Below are 19938 nucleotides of genomic sequence, written 5' to 3' on the forward strand. Positions count from 1 at the left end.
GGGCAGCACTTTCCACGGTGGCAAATAGGAAAGTGAAGGGAGACCAATCAATTGGGGAATGGCTGGACAAGAAGTTAAGACATATGAAAGTGACAGAATGCTACTATACTTAAGAAATTAAGGAGATCATTTAAAAAAAAACCTATAAGATATATGAACTGATGCAAAGGGAAGTGAGCAGAACCAGGAGAACAATTTAAACAATAACAGACAATAATGAACACAATGAACAAGCACAATCCAAAAAACTCAAAATGTTCACCTCCAGATAGAGCTGATGAACTCAAAGAGCACAGGCTGAAGCAGATTTTCTCTTCTTTTTTGGACACAGCTAGTGTGGAAATTTGTGTTGCATGACTATAAGTATTTATAATGAATTTTGTTTTTCTTGTCTTCTTGGGGGAGGGGGTTGTCAGAACAGCAAATAAAAGAAAACTGAATTTAAGGAATGGGAAAGGGAAATTAGAGAAACATATAGACCCAGAAAATACTTTCTCCAAAGTCAGAAGATTTCCTCAGGGTCTTCTGTTCCTTTAAGTCCAGAAAGGGAAGGGTCAGTCTCTGATGGGGAATTCTATCTAAACTGGGAAGAATGCTAGACAGAGTGAGGACCCCTGCTTTCCAATACTATCTTTAGACTCCTTCTAGTAGTGACCAAGGGCAAGGCAAACCTCTTGGAGTCTCAATTTTCTGACCTATAAAATGGGTGCTATCTCAAAGAGTGGTTGTTAGAACAGCTCTTTGGGAACTAGTATTTCATCCAGGACTTCTATCCTTTAGGGGCTTCACTCAATGTTTCCCAAGAACCAGCTCTGCTGCTTTTGACCTTTGACCTCAGTGAGGTTCTTCTGCCACTGTGAGCCTTGGTTTCCTCACCTAGAAGCCAGCCAGACCATAGGCATTGAGGCTCTCTGTAGCTCTTAATTTCTGGTCCTTTGCACTCTAAAGTTCTGGCAGCCCCAGCTCAGGACTTCTGGTGACCATATTAACTGAAAACTGGGGAATCCATGTGATTCTCAAAGTCACTAATGATGCCTTAGTCCTGGAAGGGCAGGATTGTGTCCGTCTCTCCAGAAGCCGGATATGGGCCTCCTTTCTCATTTTCCTGCAATTCCTTTGCTGGAAATCCCATATCTCAAGACACAACCAGACTGAAGTTCCTTCCCCTTTAGCTGACAATGTTAGGAGATGAAAGTGGTCCTAGACTGCCTTCTACAAGCACTCACAGCCCCTTGGTGCTTCTGGGCAGAGAGAAAAATCAAATAGTCCCAGGGAGATACCAGTCTTGTAAAGATCTGATCTAAGGACCTCACTCCCAAACCCCAATTGATAGAAGCTCCTTCATTCCTCACTCCCAGTGAATGACAACCTTCCATAGGTTAAGGTTTGGCTTGGCCCTCCAAGTTAAGATTGTTGGCAGGAAATCACCCCACCCACCCCCATCCACTCCCAACAAGGCAGAATAGAAAGCAGGACCTTGGACCCCTTTCAATGAGGACAAGCTAGTCAACTCCATACGCCCACCCCATAAATTTGGCTCCAATCTCTCCTTCATAATAAACTCATCTTTCACAAAAACAGTGAATTTTAGCCATGAATTCTTGCTCCTGCTCTACAATGATGACCTGGAAAAGCCAGAGGTGGCCCAGACTTATAAAATTGAGAAAGGGCACCCCAAGAGCTGGCACTAAGCTGCCCAATAGGCACAAGGTTCCAAAAGATACCTGATCATTGGAAAACTTTCACACTCACTGACCAAAAGACTGTCTCCAGCCCTACTAACCAAGTAGTGAAATCTAGAGGCTTTTCAGCTCTCCTTGGCCATACAATTCTCCTCCAGCTATTTTCTTTCCATAGAACTTAGCACAAGGTCTGGGTCTAGCACACAACGGACTCAATGAATGTTAACTGATTGATTACAAGCAGATCTGGGGCCAGACAGCAAATGTTTTCCTCCTCGGCCCTTCTCGCCCCTCTGCACAAGCCTCAGGCTCACAAGTACCAGGAAGGGTCTACAAAGGTGGTCTTTGCATTCAAATTACAGACATGGGCGGTCCAGCTCAGTCCCTTTGGCAGCTCCAACACTGAACCTAAAGTCCAGCCAGACCTTACTTCTTCCCAGCCCACCCTCAGATCTTGGGAGTGCCTGCTTCTGACTAAGCTTCGGCCACAGACCTTTTTTAACCAATCCACCCAGCTCTGAGGATCAGGAGACTTCTGCCCTTTTGCCAAATATCCAATCTGTACTCATTGCACCTGAAATTCCCATCCTGGGAGAAAACACTGCTCAGCCCAAACCCAGCCACGAGTCCGTAAGTCAATGCTAACCCCATCCAGGCAGTCCTGAGTATTAGCTTTGACCAAGGCAAAGCATGGGGATCATCAACATGGTCCCTGCTCTTCCCTCCAGCTGCTGATACAGGGAAATGCAAAAGCAGAAGAAAGCCAATCAAGAATCATCACAAAGTTTGGGTCATGGGTAAGGGTAGCCCAAGCCACAGTAAGTTAGTTAGGTCTCAAGCCGAGTTACTCCCAACAGCATTATTTGCCTGATGGACCATTAAAACTACACCCCACCTGCCAATGGTTTCCATCAGCAGAACTTTCCAAGCTGGCTGAAGGAACTAAGAGACCACCTGCTAAGGTGTTGGGAGGAGAACACTTTAAGGTGTAGAGGGAGTGGAAAGGGACAAGATTAAACTAGATCCTCTCTAAGCTCCTTTCTGCCTTTAAAATACCATGATCCCCGATGTTGCTTTAAAAAGGATCTGTGACAGTTATAGAAGCTTAATAAAGAAATTAGGCAGCTAGCTGATGCAGAAGATAGAGTAGCTAGGCCTCAAGTCAGGAAGACCAGAGTTCAAATGCGCCTTCTGACACTTACTGGCTATCGAACCCTGGGCAAGTCATTTAACATGTAAAATGGGGAGAATATCCATCTATCTCCTGGAATTTTTGTGAGGATCAAATGAGATAATAATTGTAAAAGCCCTTAGTGTAATGACTGGCACATAGAAAATATATAAATGTTAGCTGGTATTATTATTCAATTGTAAAGAAAAACTATAAAAAGTGGGTTTGAGGGTTTTATAAGCATTTCTCCAGTGCCTGCTACATGCCAAGCAGTACATTAAGCACTTGACATTTGAACCTTTACACCAACTTAGGGAGGTAAGTACTGTTACATGCCCATTTTACAGTAAAGGATACAGAAGCTCAGAGATTATATACTTGACAAGGATCCTGCATAGGTATGAGCTTTAACTAGTCAAAGTCCATCTTATTTCTCATTTCCTTGGAGGACACAACAGAAAGATCTGAATCTACTTCAATGACCATTTCCCTAGTCTACAGATAAATTGCCAAAGTTACAGACAAAATGCTCAACTCACTTAAGTGACTCTATGAAGAGTCAACATCAACCATGGCCTTCTCAGTTCACTCACAACATTGCTCCTTCACTGACTCAAACACTTGCCTGTGGGAGCTCTGTCCTCACTGACCCTAGAACCCCGGCCAAATGCCACCACTTGGCATTTTCAAATCCTCCACAATTGGGCTCCAACCCTCTCTTTCTGGATTTAGTCCACAGTATTCCCCCTTCACTAGTCTAAGATCCAACTCAACTAGCCTCCAAGCTCAGCATTCCATCTCCCTGTCAGTGCCCTCATCTCTCTGTATTCACCTCAGAGGTCACCTCCAGCCATTGCTTCCCTCCCTCCCACCCTCCTAGTCAAGCTGTCCATGCTCTCTCCCTCCTCAAATTACCCTGGAGTCACTGAAGTCAGTCAGTCTATCAACAAGCATTTATTAGAGGGCTGCTTGGCGCCAGGCACTGTGCTAAATGCTAGGGGTGCAAAGAAAGACAAAAGCCAACATCCTTGCCCTCAAGTAGAACAAGGGAAGGTCTCCAGAAATCTGAACTAAATTTGGAGGCTAGGAGAGAGTAAGGGATGAAGAGGAAGAGCATTCCAGCACAAGTCAAAGAGGTGTGCTTCCAGGGCTTTCATTATTATCATCTAAAACAGCAAGAAGCACAAGGCAGGGGTCAGTTACACTACAGGAACCCACTGAGCACAGTGGCGCCATAGCTAGACCTAACCTTTGGGAAATGATTTAGGCAGTCATGGGAAGGATGGGCTAGAATGGGGAAAAGAAATGGGCAGAGAGACCAGCCAAAAGGCTACTGCAGTCACTCAGTTGGGAGGGAATAAAGACCCAGGCCACTGTGGCAATGCAAGCCAAGAAAAGGAAAATATTCAAAACATACGTGCAGCAAAGGGCCTGGATTTGGCAATGAATGAACTCAATCCGGACAGAGCAAAGAGTGAGGAGGCCAGGATGACATCAAGGCTTAGGTGACTGGCAGGATGGAGGAACCAAGGACAGTTCAAAGGAAGGTGGGTCTGGGGCAGACAATAATGAGTTCAGTTTTCTGCTCCCCAAAGGAGCACCAGGAACAATGGGCAGAAGTTTCAAAAAGGGAAAACTTCTTAACAGTGAGAAAGGTAAGGAAATACTGACCTATTAAAGCTATCACCAATCACACGAGGGGCCTCAAGAAATCATGAGCTCCACAACAATGACCATCTTTAAGCAAAAGGTCCATGGCTACTTGTCTGGATTGTTATACAGGGCATTTATGCAGGGTATGGACCAAGTAGGTGGTCTCTTAAGTCTCTTCCCAGAACCTCAAGACCCGAACACAGACAATGAGAAGAACTGGGAGAACAATGTATGAAAGAGGCTGAACAGAGATTTTGGAGTTCTTTAAATGGTAAAGCAAGAGTGTGGAATTACCTGGGTAGGCCCTAGGGGATATTTAAGAGTGACAAGATTAGCTCTGTATATTTTTAGATTATCCTGGCAACAATGCAAGAATAGAATGAACCAAAGAGAAACTTGTGGCAGGAAGAATGGCCTGAAATCTATGCGGTGGAGGCAAGAAGTACAAAGGCCTCACGTAGTGAAGTAACAGGGAAGCCTAGAGAAGACAGATTGCCAGGACTCCAAGAGACAAAATTCAAAACTGTAGATAACTGACCAGCCAGTAGGAAGGTGAAGGAGTCAGAATGTAAGCCTGGGTGATAAGGATTAGCAGCAGCATTCAATCAACGACCATTTGTCAAGCACATCCTTTGTGGCGGGTCACTGGGCTGGGCACTAGGACCTAACTACAAAGCCATTCCCTGAGAAGACCAGAAGCCTATCCAAAATAGGTCCACAGCAACACAATTCAAGGGAGGATCAGGAAAGGTCTCACCTGAAGAAGGTAGCATTTGAGAGAACTCTGAAAAGCCCTGGGGATGCTAGGAGACCTCGGAGCTAAGTAGGAGGGAACAAATTCCAGCCAAAAGCCCAGTGCGCCTGCGCAGCCCAACTCATAGGCCACTCTGGCTTCATGTACACGGAGACCAATGTAGTACAGCTTGGAAAGATAGGTTGGAGACAAGCTGGAAAGGGCTTTCAATGGCCACCTGGGAGTTCGTAGTTGATTCTAAGGAAAATTAAAGGTTCTGAGCCCTGTGTGCCCTGGACCCCTCTGGCAAAACTAGAAGCATCTTTTGAAAGGTATAATATAAAACCACAGGATTACCAAGGAAACCATTTGTACTGAAACTTAGTTAGCAAAACATTTTTAAAAGTTCACATACCCCAAGTTAAGAATTCATGCAAGAGATAATGTCAAGTGTATCATTCCCAGAAAAGACAGATTTGAAGCTGACTGGACACGTACAATGACAACAAATATGTAAGGAGAGGAAGACTAGTATGAGGCTATTCATCGGCCATGATTCTCTCAACAGAAATGGGGAAGCTTAATAGAGAGCAAGCAGTTTAGGGGAGGTGGCAGGGCTTCAGACATTTTGAGCTGGAAATGCCCAAGAATGGAGAGCTCCGGCTCAACAGAGGCATCTGGGAATCATCCTTTGTGGTGGAACCACTAATGAGGTCATTGGAAGGAGACAAGAGGAAAAATACCTGGAGAAAACACACATTAGGCACATGGCTAATGACTCAGCAAAGGAGACTAAAAAGTCGGACAAATGAGAACTACCAAGAAAAACCATGAGTATCTGGAGAGGACACAGCACCTGTGAGGAAAGTCTGCTCCTGCTAGTGGGACAATGATCAGAAAAGATAAAGATTGAGAACGGGCTAGCTCGATGGTTCAGAAGATGGAGTCAGCCCTAGAGATGGGTGTCCTGGATTCCAATCTGGCCTCAGACACTTCATGGCTGTGTGATCCTAGGCAAGTCACTTAACCCCCAATACCCAGTTTTTACCACTCTTCTGTCTTGGAATCAACACTTAATACTGATTCCAAGACAAAAAGTAAGGGCTTACAAAAAGAACATGCCATCAGATTTGGCAAGAAGAGATCCTTGCTTACTTTACATTGACAAAGCAGTCTACAGGAATAAATTAGTAACAAAAAGTAAATTTGAAGGAAGGTGATGAATTTGGTTTTGGTCATGAAGGGCCTGTGTGATATCTAGAAGCAGTGTTATGCAGAGATGGAGAATGAAAGCTCCGAGACATGGATGTAGGAGCCATCCATGGAGGATGAACTGCTGAAACTAGAACCCAATGAAAGCCAGAGGGGAGGGAAAGGTACAAGGAAGCAGAAGCCTATGCCTGTTCCTCCAGGAAGTCTTTGTTCCCCCTAAGACCTGTGGGCTTCCTCTCTCATCACAAAGTGTGTATCTGCTTATCTCTTCTCCCCAGTCCGCCAGGAGTGAAGGAGAGAAAAGGAGCCAGTCTCTGCCTGCAAGAAGACTGTTGCTCTCCTGGGCATGGGGATGGGAGGGAGAAGCCTGTGCAAATGGCTCAGTACATACTAGTACTAGAGATAGTAGTCTTACTATCTCTGCTGCTCGCCTGGTGGGCTGAGCTAAATGGAGATTTGGGAGATTCCTACATTGGTGGGTTAGAAAGAAAACAAGAAGTCAGTAAAGCAGAGAAGTCACCAGAGCAGCAAGAATCAAAGAAGTCTGAAGGCCTTACTGTTGGCCAAAGTGCATTAGCATCATCCCTGCAGTTACCCACGAGGGGCAACTCCACTAATGCATAACCTATCTGTGCCATCAGGCTCCGCTCAAGACCACTGGCACAGTCCCTTGGGCCATCTCTGACTATCCATGACTTCAATGAACTTTCCCTTCCTTTATTCTTATCTTTTTGGCCTTCATCTCTGTTGCACCATTACCAGTTTTGATACTTTCAGGCTGTACCAAGAATTTAGTACTTGGTGTACTCTTTGGTTCACTAATTTATCCATGCATATTCTTTTTTCCTCTCCCCTAACTATATTGTTAGTTCCTTGTGATAACCAAGATTTTTGTACTTTTGGGAGCTACAGTGTCAAGCATTAAGATTATTTATGCAGAAGGCATGTACCCAAACAGCTGATTCACAGTTTCTGCAAAACTTCATGTTAATATATGCTCATATAAACCATGTCTAAAATCTAGGGCTCTGCAAAAAGTCTGTCTGAATTGCCAAATCCTGCAGCTTCTGAGTGTTTTCCATATCCTACCATTCCTTGTACATATCAGGCACTGAAAGCTGAATGTGCTGAATAAAAATGTTCATTATAAAATTCATAAAACCAAATACTGTTACTAAATTTTTGCAACTTAAGTAAAAACTACAAACTATATACAAAACTAGCAGGGACTAACGGAGTAATTATTTCTGAAGGAACAACAATATAGCTGTTACATTTCCTTAACCCACTTTAAATCTTCCCAATGACAGCAAAGCACCCAAAGGTGTCCTGGAAGTCTTGTTTTAACAAAACATCCTGAAATTTTCCCCAAAGAAAATCTCATATCTAACCACAAACTATTCATTTAACTTCTTCTCACAGATAAGAGAGATAAATCCAATGCTATTCTAACATCAAACCACACATGACTTTAAAAGCACTATAAATCACAACTGCTATATAGCTCAGTCCAGGATCAAATTAATTCTTCAACCAGTATGAATAAGCAAGAGTCTATCAGGCAAAATCTTAGACAAGACATACTACATTGCCCCAACCAATACTGGCCAAAAAATTTAAGTTATTAACAAATTATAACTGAACCCTGTCATAACACTGTAAAGTCCTGACACGATAACCATCCACTTCCAATATCGTTCCAATAGATCCAGGCAACCCCAGAGCATCCCTTCATCTAATTAATGTCAATTTTTTTTAATGAAACCAATTAAGGCTCCCTTCCCCACACATACAGGATTTATGCCTGCATTTCTGCATTATCCAAGAAATCCCAGTCATCCTGGACATGGCTGATAAATGCTCCACGATTCTTCTCATGGAGCTATGAGAATATTTTATTTTTCCTCGACAAGAAGGCCACCATTCCCTGCGCTACTCAGACCATGTGCAATTTTGTCAGCCAATCTTAAGTAAAGCAAGCAGTGTGATGAAGGATGCACCTGCAAATCCTTGCATTAAGATAGGGAGTAAAATGACCAAAGTCTGGCCCCAGATCCATTCTTCTGGAGCCTTTTGACCTTGGGCAAGTTACTTCTGGATACAAGCATTTTCCTAATCTTTAAAAAGAGTAAGTTCCAAGTCTAAAAATTATCTAGCTCCAGGAGAACCAAGAGGGAGAAAAAGATGAACAAAGTAAAATAAGGTTGGCCTAGAGAAGCCACCAGCAAGACAGTTTTCTTTAAATGCCAGAAGGGCTCACAGAACAAGGACCAGACTTCATTTCTATATAATTCCATAGGGCTGAATGAGAGAAACAAAGACAGAGAGAGATTTCACCAAAGAAGTCATCTTAAAAACCATTTGGAACTGTCCAACAATGGAAAGTGCTGTGTCGGTAGGTAAGCAGCAACTCTCAAGTCCTGCCAAGTGTTCTGTCTTCCCAGAAGGCCTACTGAGGGATGTTGGAGAGAATTACTCCAGGTGAGGGGCTGGTAGAGGTACCTGGGAAGGTTCAGACTCTGAATCCCAGCAGCGGTTACACACACAATCACAGTCTGGTGACTGCACTTGAATACACAAAGAATCAAGAAATGCCCATCCAAAATGCCAGCCACAGGCTGCATCGGGCTCCAAGTCTGTTAAAGTTCTGGGACTGGGCAAAACACCAACTTTTGTAAAAGTAATCAAATCCAGGCCTACCCAATCACACATTCTAAAAGGTTCCAACTCCCGTGCATGCAACCCAGGTGAGGGTGAAACCTCCCCAAATAAGAAAAAGGGTTAACCACTTGGCATCAGCTCAGAATAGGGTTTTTCTTTCTTTAACTGGGGGGGAGAGGCAGGCACCAAAACTCTCATGTCACTGGCAGAAGAAGCTCTTCTGAAGCCAACTCCTTTTAATAATTCCAGCCCGCAGCTTCTGATCTGAAGCCTCTGCTATAGAGTGCTACAGACCGGCTTAGGCTAACCCAGCCAAATTTAAGTCAAGTCCCACTCAAAAATGGGATTTGAACCCACTCCTTCCTGACTCCCAGGCAGACAAAATACTCTAAGCTGCCCATTTAAAAGGGGAGAAACCTGGTTAATAACACTATTTTTCATTTGAGAGTCTACCATTGTGAAAGGTACTGTCAGAATTAGTTCATATCTAGATTTTGCTTTAAAAACAACCAACACTGGGTGAGCTAGGTGGCAAATGACAGAGGGTGTCAGGGAGCCTGGGTTCCAATCTGACCTCAGATACTTCCTAGCTGTGTGACCCTAGGCAAGTCACTTCCTCAGAATTGGCCCAGCCTTTGCCCTTCTGTCACAGAGTTGCTCTTAAGAAGGTATGGATTTAGGATCAAGTAAACAAGTAAAAGTCATCTTCAAACCTAAGGATTTCAGAGCTCCTGAAGGACAGGGACTGCTCCTGCCTCACTAGGATTCCCCCAGTCATGGGAAATGCTTGCAGCCTGGTGTCCTCAGGCTCTGCCAATATTTCAGGACAAAGGAGCAGACTGAGGCCCATGGGCAGTTTGGTCTCCTGAGACTGAACCCCAGAACCACCTGGGGCCCTAAAAGACACCAGACAGCCAGTTTCCCCCACCCCAGTCCAAGGTAAGTGGGAGGGTCTAAGGAGTCTGATTCTACAGAACCTCAGAAGGGAGGGCTGAGGGAAAGAGATGAAAGGAAGGCTCTGGCCCTAGAGGACCTAGAGACCCTAGGCAGGACTCCCGAGTGCTGCCTTCTGGCTGAGCCTTCACGAATCCCCCATTCCCACTCCCTTTCCTAGCGCCAGTGGCAGAGACCGGCCTCCCTCCTTCCCACACACCGCTGTGTGCGGCCCAGTTAGACCCACCTGACAGCCGGACTGTAGGGGCTTCTGGAGCGGCGCCAGCTGCTGCTGCCATACGGGCTGGGTGACACGTCTCCGCCGCGCTCATAGGAGCTGTGGCGGCTGTAACTGGGCGAGCGGCGGCGGCTATAGGGACTAGGTGAGCGCGGGCCGCGCCGCGAGTATGGGCTGGACCCGGGCCCGGTCCCGCCGGCCGGGCTGCCCGGGGACTTGCGGCCGCGCGAGGCGGCGTCGTCTCGGGAGCCAGGCGGGCTTGGCGAGCGCGGGCGGCGCCGGTAGGCCTTGGGCTCGCTCTTGTCGTCGCGGTAGGCCCGCGGCGGCTCCTTGTAGGCCGAAGGCGGCTCCTTGACCGCCTTAGTCCGGCTGCGATGCGCCTTCGAGTCCCGCTCCTTGCGGCCCGACGAGCCCGAAGCGCTCTTGCGGCGCCCGCTGCTGCCCCCACTGCCGCTGCCCTTGGCAGAGGCCTCGGACGCGCGGTCGTCGCCGTGGCCGTGGCGGCCGCGGGCCTTGGCCGAGGCCTCCCCGGTCCCGGCGCGCTGCGCGTCCCGGCGCCGGTGCTCGCGGTGCCGTTCCTTGCTGCGGCCCCCGCTGCCGCCGCCGCCGCTACCGCCACCGCCCCGGTGCTCCCGGCGCGGCCGGCGCTCCGACGAGCCATCCCCGCGCCGCGCCGGGGCCCCGGGCGACGAGGCCGGGCTCCCCCCGCCGCCGCCCCCGCCGCTGCCACCCCCGCTCCCGCCGCCGCCGCCCCCGGCGCTCGGCGCGCCCCCGGGCGGCCCCAGACCCGGCTCCGACTGGGAGCTCACGTCGTCGTAGTCGGCGGCGGACGGGCTGGCGGCCCCGGCCCCGCTGCCTCCGTCCTGCGACCGCCGGGGTGGCGGGGGCGGCGGCGGAGGCGGCGGCGGCGGCTGCGGGGGCTGCGAGGGCTGCGAGGGCGGCTGCGGGGGCTGCTGCGGCGGCGGCAGCGGCGGGAGCGGCGGCGGCGGGGGCTGCTGCGGCGCGAAGAGCCGGCGCCGCTCGGCCTCCTGCCCGGCGCGGGCCCCGCGGCGCCGCTTCTGCCGGGCCGCGGCGCGCCTCTTCCCCCTGGGCAGCCGCTTGAGCTCGAGCCCCGGTGGCCCCGGCCCCGGCCCCGGGCTGAAGCAGCAGGAGGAGGACGAGGAGGCCGCGGCGGCGGCGGCTGCGGCGGCGGCCGGGCCCGGGGCCGCCAGGAAGAGCAGCGAGGGCGGCGGCTGCGGGGGCGGCTGCGGAGGCGGCGGCGGCGGCTGCAGGAGCTGCGGCTGCAGGAGCGGCAGGAGCAGCGGCGGCTGCTGCGGGGACAGGAAGCGCCGGCGCTTGCGGCGCTCCTCCAGCTTCTTCTCGGCCCAGCTCAGCCCGGCCCCGGCCCCGCCGCCGCCCAGGGCCGTTTCCGAGCTGCTCGGCATGGGGGAGCGGCTGCGGGCCCGCGGCGGGACGGACCGGTCAGGGTGGGCGGGCGGGTGCGGCCTTCTCCTCCTCCGGCGGTGGCTGCGGCCCCGGCTCACACCCGGCCCGGGGCCATGCCCGCGCCCGGAAGCGGCAACAACAGCGGCGGCCTGGACTCCTGCTCGGGCCGCACAAGGCGGAAGTGGCGCGGCCGAGGCGCCTCACTCCATCCTGCCCCGACGTTGGGCTCCGGACTGGCAGGAGGGCGGCGGGCGTGTATGCGCCGAGTCCCGGCCGGGCGGGCGGACGCAGCCCTCCTCTTCGGGCCTCAGCGGCCCCACGCACGCGCGCGCGCGCACTCTCGTTTCTCCTCACTCTCTTACGGTCCCGGTCCGGTCCCGGTCCCGGCGGCAGCGGGGGGCGGCGTCGTCGGCCTCCCAGGCCTGGGCCTGACAACAACTCCCGGCCTGCAGCCTCGCGCACGCAGCGGCCCCAGCGGGACTGACGGGCGCGAGCACGGCGGAGGCGGCGGAACGCGGGGCTGCGTGAGGCCGACGGAGGACAGCGTAGCTGTACCTGAGGGACGGCCGGGGGTAAGGGGGTTGGGCAAGATTGGGCAGGGGGCGGGGCTTCCGAGCCAAGGGGGAGGGGACGGCCCCAGGGGCTAGAGGCTGGACAGGCTCTTCTCCAGGGGAAGATTGTACCGCCCCTTCCCCTTTCTCTTGTCAGGGGGAAGGGGTGAAGGAGGAGCGTCAAGAGGGGCGGGAGCTAGGGGCTTTCTGGCCCCACCCCTTTGTGCGTGCGCTTTGGCTGGAAGCCGCGCCGGGGGCGCGCACGCACACCACACATAAGCGTAGGTGAATGGCGGCGGAGGTTTGTAGAGTCAAGTGCCCTCTGGGTCGCACCTCCGCCGCCGCCGCCGCCCTCGACGTGCTCGCGCCTCGTGCGTGCACCGGAAGTCGTTAGGTGGACGTCGCTCTACTTCCTGGTAGGTGGGGTGGGGGAGTAGAGTCACCGGAAAGGGATAAAGGACGATGGCTACTCTCGTCCTCCCTGCGGCCTACGCCCCACCGTCGGCATCTGGTTGGAGCTGCGAGGACCGCGGCTCTCTGGGTCTCAAAGAACGCCGGCCCGCAGGGCGGAAAAAACGGAAAAGAACGGAAACCTCGACGGCCCGGCGAGGGGACAGCGCTGGCACCGGGTCCCGGCCCGGCTTGGGGAGCTCGAAAGAGCGCGGCCGCCCCCGGGTCAGAGTCCACATCCTCTTCTGGCCTTATTTCCCGGCTCTCTCTCGATGGCTCATTTTTTCTGAGTCTCGGGAACGTTCTGGGGATAGGCCCAGCCGCTTTCTGCTGATACCACGCAGGTTCGGCGTCGCCGTCTCCCCTCATCCCCCCTGCTCTCATCTGGGAGATCCCCGAGAGCTGGTCCTTGGCAGCCCGGCGGGGTATGTGGCGGGACCGGCAAGGTTAGGCTCCTGTGCAAGATGGGCCTGTAAGCTAGGGCTGCTCGCGAGGAAACTAAAATTGAATAAAGTACCATAGCGTATGAAAGGAGCCCCCAATGACCCCGAGAGCTCCACTGATAGCTCTGCGCCTTGACTGCGTAGGGCATTCCCTCCAGCTCCTCCTCGTGTTTATATTTGTCTCTTTTTAGGGTTTGAAGCTATTCTATTTGACTATTTACAATTCTTCCAAGCAACCTGGTTTCTCCATAATGCTAAAAATCTTGTTCTTTGATTTTTTTTTTTAGGGGACGTTCTTTTGTAAAATTTTGTAACTGGAACCTGTGGCCCAGAAGTTTTTAGAGAAACCAGGTTCAACCTAGAGGCTTTACAGTTTTTCTTTGACTTGTTTCCCTCCCCTCCACCCCCAGTCCTCCACCTTGTGGCCCTCTTGGAACATCAGAATTTGACTCTTAAGAAAGTGACACACCCTCAGATTCCATGCAGGCACTTGGTCTAACCGGGTAGATTTTTAAAGAGAGAGAAAAGCCACAGAGTTTCTGGAGCCCATAAAAAGGCAAAACTGAGGTCTCTGCCTCCCAGTGAGTCTATACTCCTACTACTAAAGCTACCACAAGGAGAAAATCCTTGGGGTGTTAGCCAAGGAATCCTCACACTATTTCATTAACATTTTGATTAGTATTTTTAATTTTAATTTGGGAAGTATTAATATATTTACCATGTTAGCTTTGTTTGTCAAGCTATAGGAGATATCCTTATAAATTGTCCGGTTTTTCCTTGTTTCTGTCGATAATTTAAAATTTGTCTTTAAAGGTCTTATATGTATATTCATAGAGTAAACCCAGATATTTGGTTATTCTTTTCTTATACTTAACTTTTGCTTTTCCTAGGAGATTGTCATTTTTTTTAAAGCCAGTTGTGGGTTTATCTTGCATTCCTTTGCAGAACTTACTATTCTTGGTCTCGTTCTTGCTATAAAAGTACATGAACAATTGTAACTCAAATACCCTGCCACATGACTATAATTAGTATTGCAGTCTCCCTAATAGCCTTAATAAGATAGCTTTTTAGAGGTTCAAATTTAGCCTCCTAATTTTCAATTGCTATAGGAGTCAAAGTGAGTGACCATCTATTGGTGTGGCTCAATACATTCATTAAACATCTCACTTTTAATCAGGTTTAGAGTGTTTTAAAATTATAACATCCTCCCAAAGCAGATTTATCATTCTTCCAAGTTTATACCCCATCTTTCATCTAGACTACCCTTACTGATTTAGTCAAAGTAAAAGAGCAATCCAGCTCTGCTATTTGCTAACTTTGTAACCTGGGTCAGATTGCATCATCTCCGACCTTTTTCTCTTCTGTAAAATGAATAGATTAAACCTAGAGATCTTGAAGGATTCTTCCAAGTCTTTATCCTGTAAAAGAGAGATTTAATCCACTGCCCATGCCTTTTTTATGTCTCATTGCTAAAACATTCCTAAAATTATGGTAGATGGGAGTAGTGACAGTGGATAGCTCTTCTACACTAGTTAATTCCTTAAGGCGAAGAAATTTGTCTGAGCTAAACTTTGTAAGTTGGGATCCAACAGTGTCCCTTTGTGTCAACGTTTAATAAAAACTAGATAATGTATTTATATTAAGGGGAAACCCTTCCTTGCATATTTTAGTTGATTTTTTAATAAATAGACACATTATACACCTTTGGTGCATCATTTGACATAATCTTTGGGGTTTTTTTGGTTTGTTTTAAACCCTTACCTTCTGTCTAAGAATCAATCCCGTTTATCAAAGCCAGGGCCAAAGAACATTAAGGGGTGGGCAAGTAGGGTTAAGTGACTTGCACAAGGTCACACAGCTAAATGTGGAGATCAGATTTGAACCCAGGACTTCCCATCTCCAGCCTATCCATCAAGCCACTTAGTTGCCTCCATAATCATGTTTTTAATATTGATATGATTAGGACATAGCAAAGTTATCAAGGACAGAGGGCCTGCCTTGAAATAACAAAAACCAGAGGGCAGGCCCTGAGTCACACTAGCAGGATTACCTCCATTCAGTACTGGGTTAGGTTGAGTTGCCAATGGCTTTTTATTCTTTCTGAGTGGAAGGTGTGCCCTCAAGATGTCTCTGCAACTTACATTTTCATTTTTTTTTAATCCACTGAACAAATCACAGATCTTCGATCATATTTTTAAAAAGATTCTTATATTGTTTTCCCATTATAGAAGTACACTTGAATTCCCATCAGTTCCTCTTATTAAAATGAATAAATGTCTTTATATCTTACTCTATTATGGCCAGTATGTTATGGAATTTTTTTGCATTGATATTCATTAATAATATCTACCTGTAGATTTATCACTTGTTTGTGTGGGTATATGATTTTGGTGTTTTGGTTTTAAAGGATTACTGTTACTAAAATGAATAATATGGAAATGGTTTCAAGTGATAATATAGTATAACTCCCTCCAAAAAATAATATCCACGTCTAGTTTTCTTTTTCAGCTTTATTGTAAATCAAAACCTTATTTGTCCAGTAGAAAAAATTTGAGTCGTATGTCATCTTTGAATATATCTAATAATTGTCATTTTGTAGGGTTTACCATTTTTTACCATACAACATAGTGAGTCTGGAGCACCACTTCAAAATTTTATTTTAATCCTATCATAGCTCTATAGTAAATGTGAATCCTATAAGATAAGTATTATTAACCTAGATATAAAATTCTATAAACTTTTTCCAAATAATTGGTTTCCTTTGTAATCTTGTATTTTTTATGCATTTAAAAAGATTATTTTAAGAATGGATCCAGAGGTTTTTTCACCAGATTGAGGAGTGGGGAGTATTATTAATGACATTTAAAAAAAAAGAAAAAGAAACCCTTCTATAAATTAAATGGTGTTTAAAATGGTCCATAATTTACCTCTTAGCCCTCCCTACATTCTGTGGTCTGGATTTTGTGATTTTACTAAAGAAGGCTGCCCATAAAATTTCTCCTTACAGATGCCATCCACTTGAAGTTATTTTCTGTTTCATCAGTTTGAGAATTTTCTAGTTGATATTCAACTATTTATTTTTGAGTTTGCAAATGAGCACAAAACTAAACATAGTCATCTGATTTTACTAATTTGTTGCACTCATAAATACATTTATCCTAATTTTGGTAGCATGCATTTTTTCTCATTAAATTTGCTAATTGTCTACCCATCTTACTGGTTCTTTAATGAAACAGCTTGTGGCTTTGAGAGAGAACATCATAGTGTAATAGAACTTGGAATCAGAAGCTCAGCATCCTACTCCCACTCTCCCTACAATGATGGGCAAATTTCTTAACTTTCTAAAACCTTAAATGATGCGTTTTTCCTGATCTCCAAAGGTTGTCGTAAAGATTGCCTTTATAAACCTTAAAACCTATTGGAATGTTATTACATTTTGATCGATTCCATCTCTTTTTTGATCTACTGATTTCTGCTTCACTTGATAGGGTCCTTCATTCAACTTTACTTTCCATATCTTAACTTCCTGACTTTTTCTCAGTGCTTTAAATACAGAATCAGTTGAAGAGGGGTTTTCTTTTACTCTCTATAATATGCATATTCATTGCCAACTGATTTGTACTGAGCATGCTTTGCCTGCATCCTACAGATTTGAGCTAGATTCCTGTTACTTAACAAAACTTAAAGAAACAACATTTTTATATTTTACATTCTTCAGTCAGTAACACCAAAGCTCATTCTCAATTCCTAATTTTTTGCTTTTATTCCAGTCATCTTACTATTCTTTTTGCATCCTCAGTTATTGCCCTCTGATTATCTGAATGATCTTTTAATTATATACTTAGGCTTATTTTGCCTTTTTTTCCCCCTATTTTCCATTTTGTCTCCCATTAAAAATTCAACGTATAAGACCTAGGACCAGGAAACCTAGGTTCAGATACATCCACACTGTCTGTGTGACCATGACAAAGTTAGTTAATCTCTCAGAGCACCAGATCATCATATTTCCTCCCTACCTTACAGAACTGTATTGAAAGAGCAAATATGAAAGCACTGTGTTAAGTGTGAGTTGTTTTCAACCTCAGTCAGTGATTATTGATCCCATACAAGATACAGTAAGATGACAATCTTTATTGAAAAGTATTGGCCTAAATTCTTCATCCTTGGAGTGGTTTTACAAAGAGCCACTGGCATTTTTTCACAAAATGAAATAAATATTATCTTCCTCAGCATTTTTAAATGTTCACCTTGTATTTTCAAACGATGCTACGATGCTTAGAATTTCTGGAATCTAAATTTGGTATCAGGGACCTTGTTGTAAGGACTAAGTAAGATCAAAAATGACTAGTGCTTTCCAAAATTCCAGCTCTTATATTACTTGAGCAAATTTCTCTTTCTTGAAGATTTATGAGTTCTTTGGTTGAGTCATTTTTCAGTTATGTCTGACTTCATGACCCAATTTGGGGTTTTGTTGGCAAAAGATTCTGGAGTGGTTTGCCATTTCTTTTTTCCAGCTCATTTTACAGTTGAAGAAACTAAGGCAAACAGGATTAAGTGGCTTGTCCAGATTCACATGAATTATTTCTATTTGCCAAATACTACTTACTTTTTTCCTTAAAAAATTTTTGAGAAAATTTCCTGAGATAAAATTATTCTTTGATATTTCCTAAAACTGCTAATTCTGAGCATTTCTTGATGAGTAAAATCATCTACATTACTTCATCATAACTACAATTATTTTCTGATTTTATTTTTGAATTTATTTTTCCATCTCAGCTGTGCTTTTGCCATTCTCTCATCCAACCTATACTCCTTCCAAATATTTTGTGCTGCATTTCATCATCATCATCATCATTTCCCTAGACAAGAACTGGACCCAGTTTCTATTATAATTCCTATTCTGATTTTATTTCCTTTAATTCTTTGCATGGGTTTGTTAGTCATTTAATTATATCTCCCAAGATATCTTTCAGGATTTCTTAGTTCCTAGTGCTATTTAGATATGTCAGAGTTGTAATACTTTTCTCCTTGATGTATTAAAATTTACTTTCATATTATTTTTTCAGTGTATTGAATTCTTTAATTTGCTCAAAATATTTTTAACAAGCTTGTTCTTGCATAAACTAACTTTTTTCCTCTCTTTGGAACATTTATCTTTTTGAGGGAGACAACAAAGTCGCAAGCTCTCTTTGACCTTCTGTTTCATCATCTTCCCTAAAATTTACAGTTGTTTTATAAAAAGTAATAGTGTTAACAAAACACAAATGATAATTCTGCAATATAAAGCTTTACAAAAATACAAGTTTAAAAGAGTAAAATAAAAACAATATTTTATTAATGTTAAAATGGAAAACATCAATAATTTTAATAAGAACACTGTGATCAAATATACTTAATTTTTAAAATCTTGGTTTATCTCTTCATGATCCAGCAGTGAAAGTTATGGTTCTAAGCTCACTTTTATTTTGATCCTTAGTTTTAAAGACTATCATAAACCTATATTAGACTATTTACCATCTCAGGGATGGGGGGGGGGATAGAGAGGGAGAAAAATCTTAATTTTAAAATGTCAAAAAGCAATTGTCAAAAATTATTTCATGTATCTGAAAAATGTTTAACAATTGGGAAATAATTAAAAGACTATCAGCTGAAAAAAATACCTACGAAAAGATTATAGATCCATATGAAAAAAGTACATCATTGTCCATGCTTGCTAAAAATAATGATACTTGTTTTTCATTATTATCCACAAATTATAGAAAGGTTATTTATTATTTGGCTATTAGATTTCCATCTGCCTTGATATCAGTCAGTTCCTACAACCTAGACTGAAGGTTATAGAAATGTAACAATTCTAATATTTGGGTTCAAAACCCATTAAAATTCATTGTGTAGAAGGATTTAAATAGATTGGAAAATTCCATTTTCAAATTTTTAGTGCAGATAAGAGTTTTTGTAGGTGACACGCATCGTTTTTAGTAACCCACAGAGAAGAGAATAAATATAGGAGGAAAGGATGAATACCAATGTCATCCTGCAGAGAGGTCAAGAAGTATGAGGACTAAGAGGAGACCATCCAATTTGCCAGTTAAGAAATCTTTGAAAAGGACAGTTTCTGTTGAGTGAGTCATGCCTGATGGTGTAGGGGTGAATTTGGAAGACTGGAAGAATTCAGGTGTCCTCAATGGAAGATGCTGCCACCACAGCATCCCTTCTCAGACTCTCCATGCCTCCCTTTTCCCCACCCTCTCCACAGAAGACCTGGCCTTATACTTCATTTGAAAAAAGTGAAACCATTCACTAAGACCTCTCTCTTCCCCCCCACCCCAGTCTCACATCACTCTGATGTCTTCCTTCACTAACTCTTTCACCCCACCTCACATGAAGAGGTGGCCCTTCTTTTTGCCAAGGTAAATCCTGCTTCATGCTCTATTGATCCTGTTCCATCCTCCTTCAGCGGATTGCTTCTATCATCCCCACTCTCATTAATCTTCATTTTCACTCTGTCTACTGGCTTCTTGTCAGCTGCCTACAGGCATGCTCATGTCTTCTCCGACATTCAAAATCAATCCTCACTACTTTCCTATATCTCTTCTCCCATTATTAGCTAAACTACTTGAGACAGTTGTTTAAAATTGATGCCTCCTTCACTTCCTCTCTTCAGAATTCTGCATTTTTGGCTTCTGACCTCATCATTCAACTGAAACTGCTGTCTCTAAAGTTACCAATGATCTCTTGTTTTTCAAATCTAATGACCTTTTCTCAATATCCTTCATGGCCTTTCCA

At 45.5% G+C, this 19938-nt stretch overlaps 1 protein-coding gene across 2 annotated transcripts in view; it reads right to left on the reverse strand.

Annotated features, from left to right (window-relative positions):
- The window catches only part of CDK13 (cyclin dependent kinase 13), a 114763-nt gene extending 103056 nt beyond the window's left edge, over window positions 1-11707 (reverse strand). For both annotated transcript variants that reach the window (XM_056804125.1, XM_056804124.1), the window contains exon 1: window positions 10293-11707. In XM_056804125.1, the coding sequence (XP_056660103.1) occupies window positions 10293-11707 (1415 nt within the window). The remainder of the gene's footprint in view (window positions 1-10292) is intronic.
- Between the last annotated feature and the right edge of the window lie 8231 nt (window positions 11708-19938).

Source organism: Monodelphis domestica, chromosome 7 (genome assembly GCF_027887165.1).
Source record: "Monodelphis domestica isolate mMonDom1 chromosome 7, mMonDom1.pri, whole genome shotgun sequence".
Lineage (NCBI taxonomy): Eukaryota > Metazoa > Chordata > Mammalia > Didelphimorphia > Didelphidae > Monodelphis > Monodelphis domestica.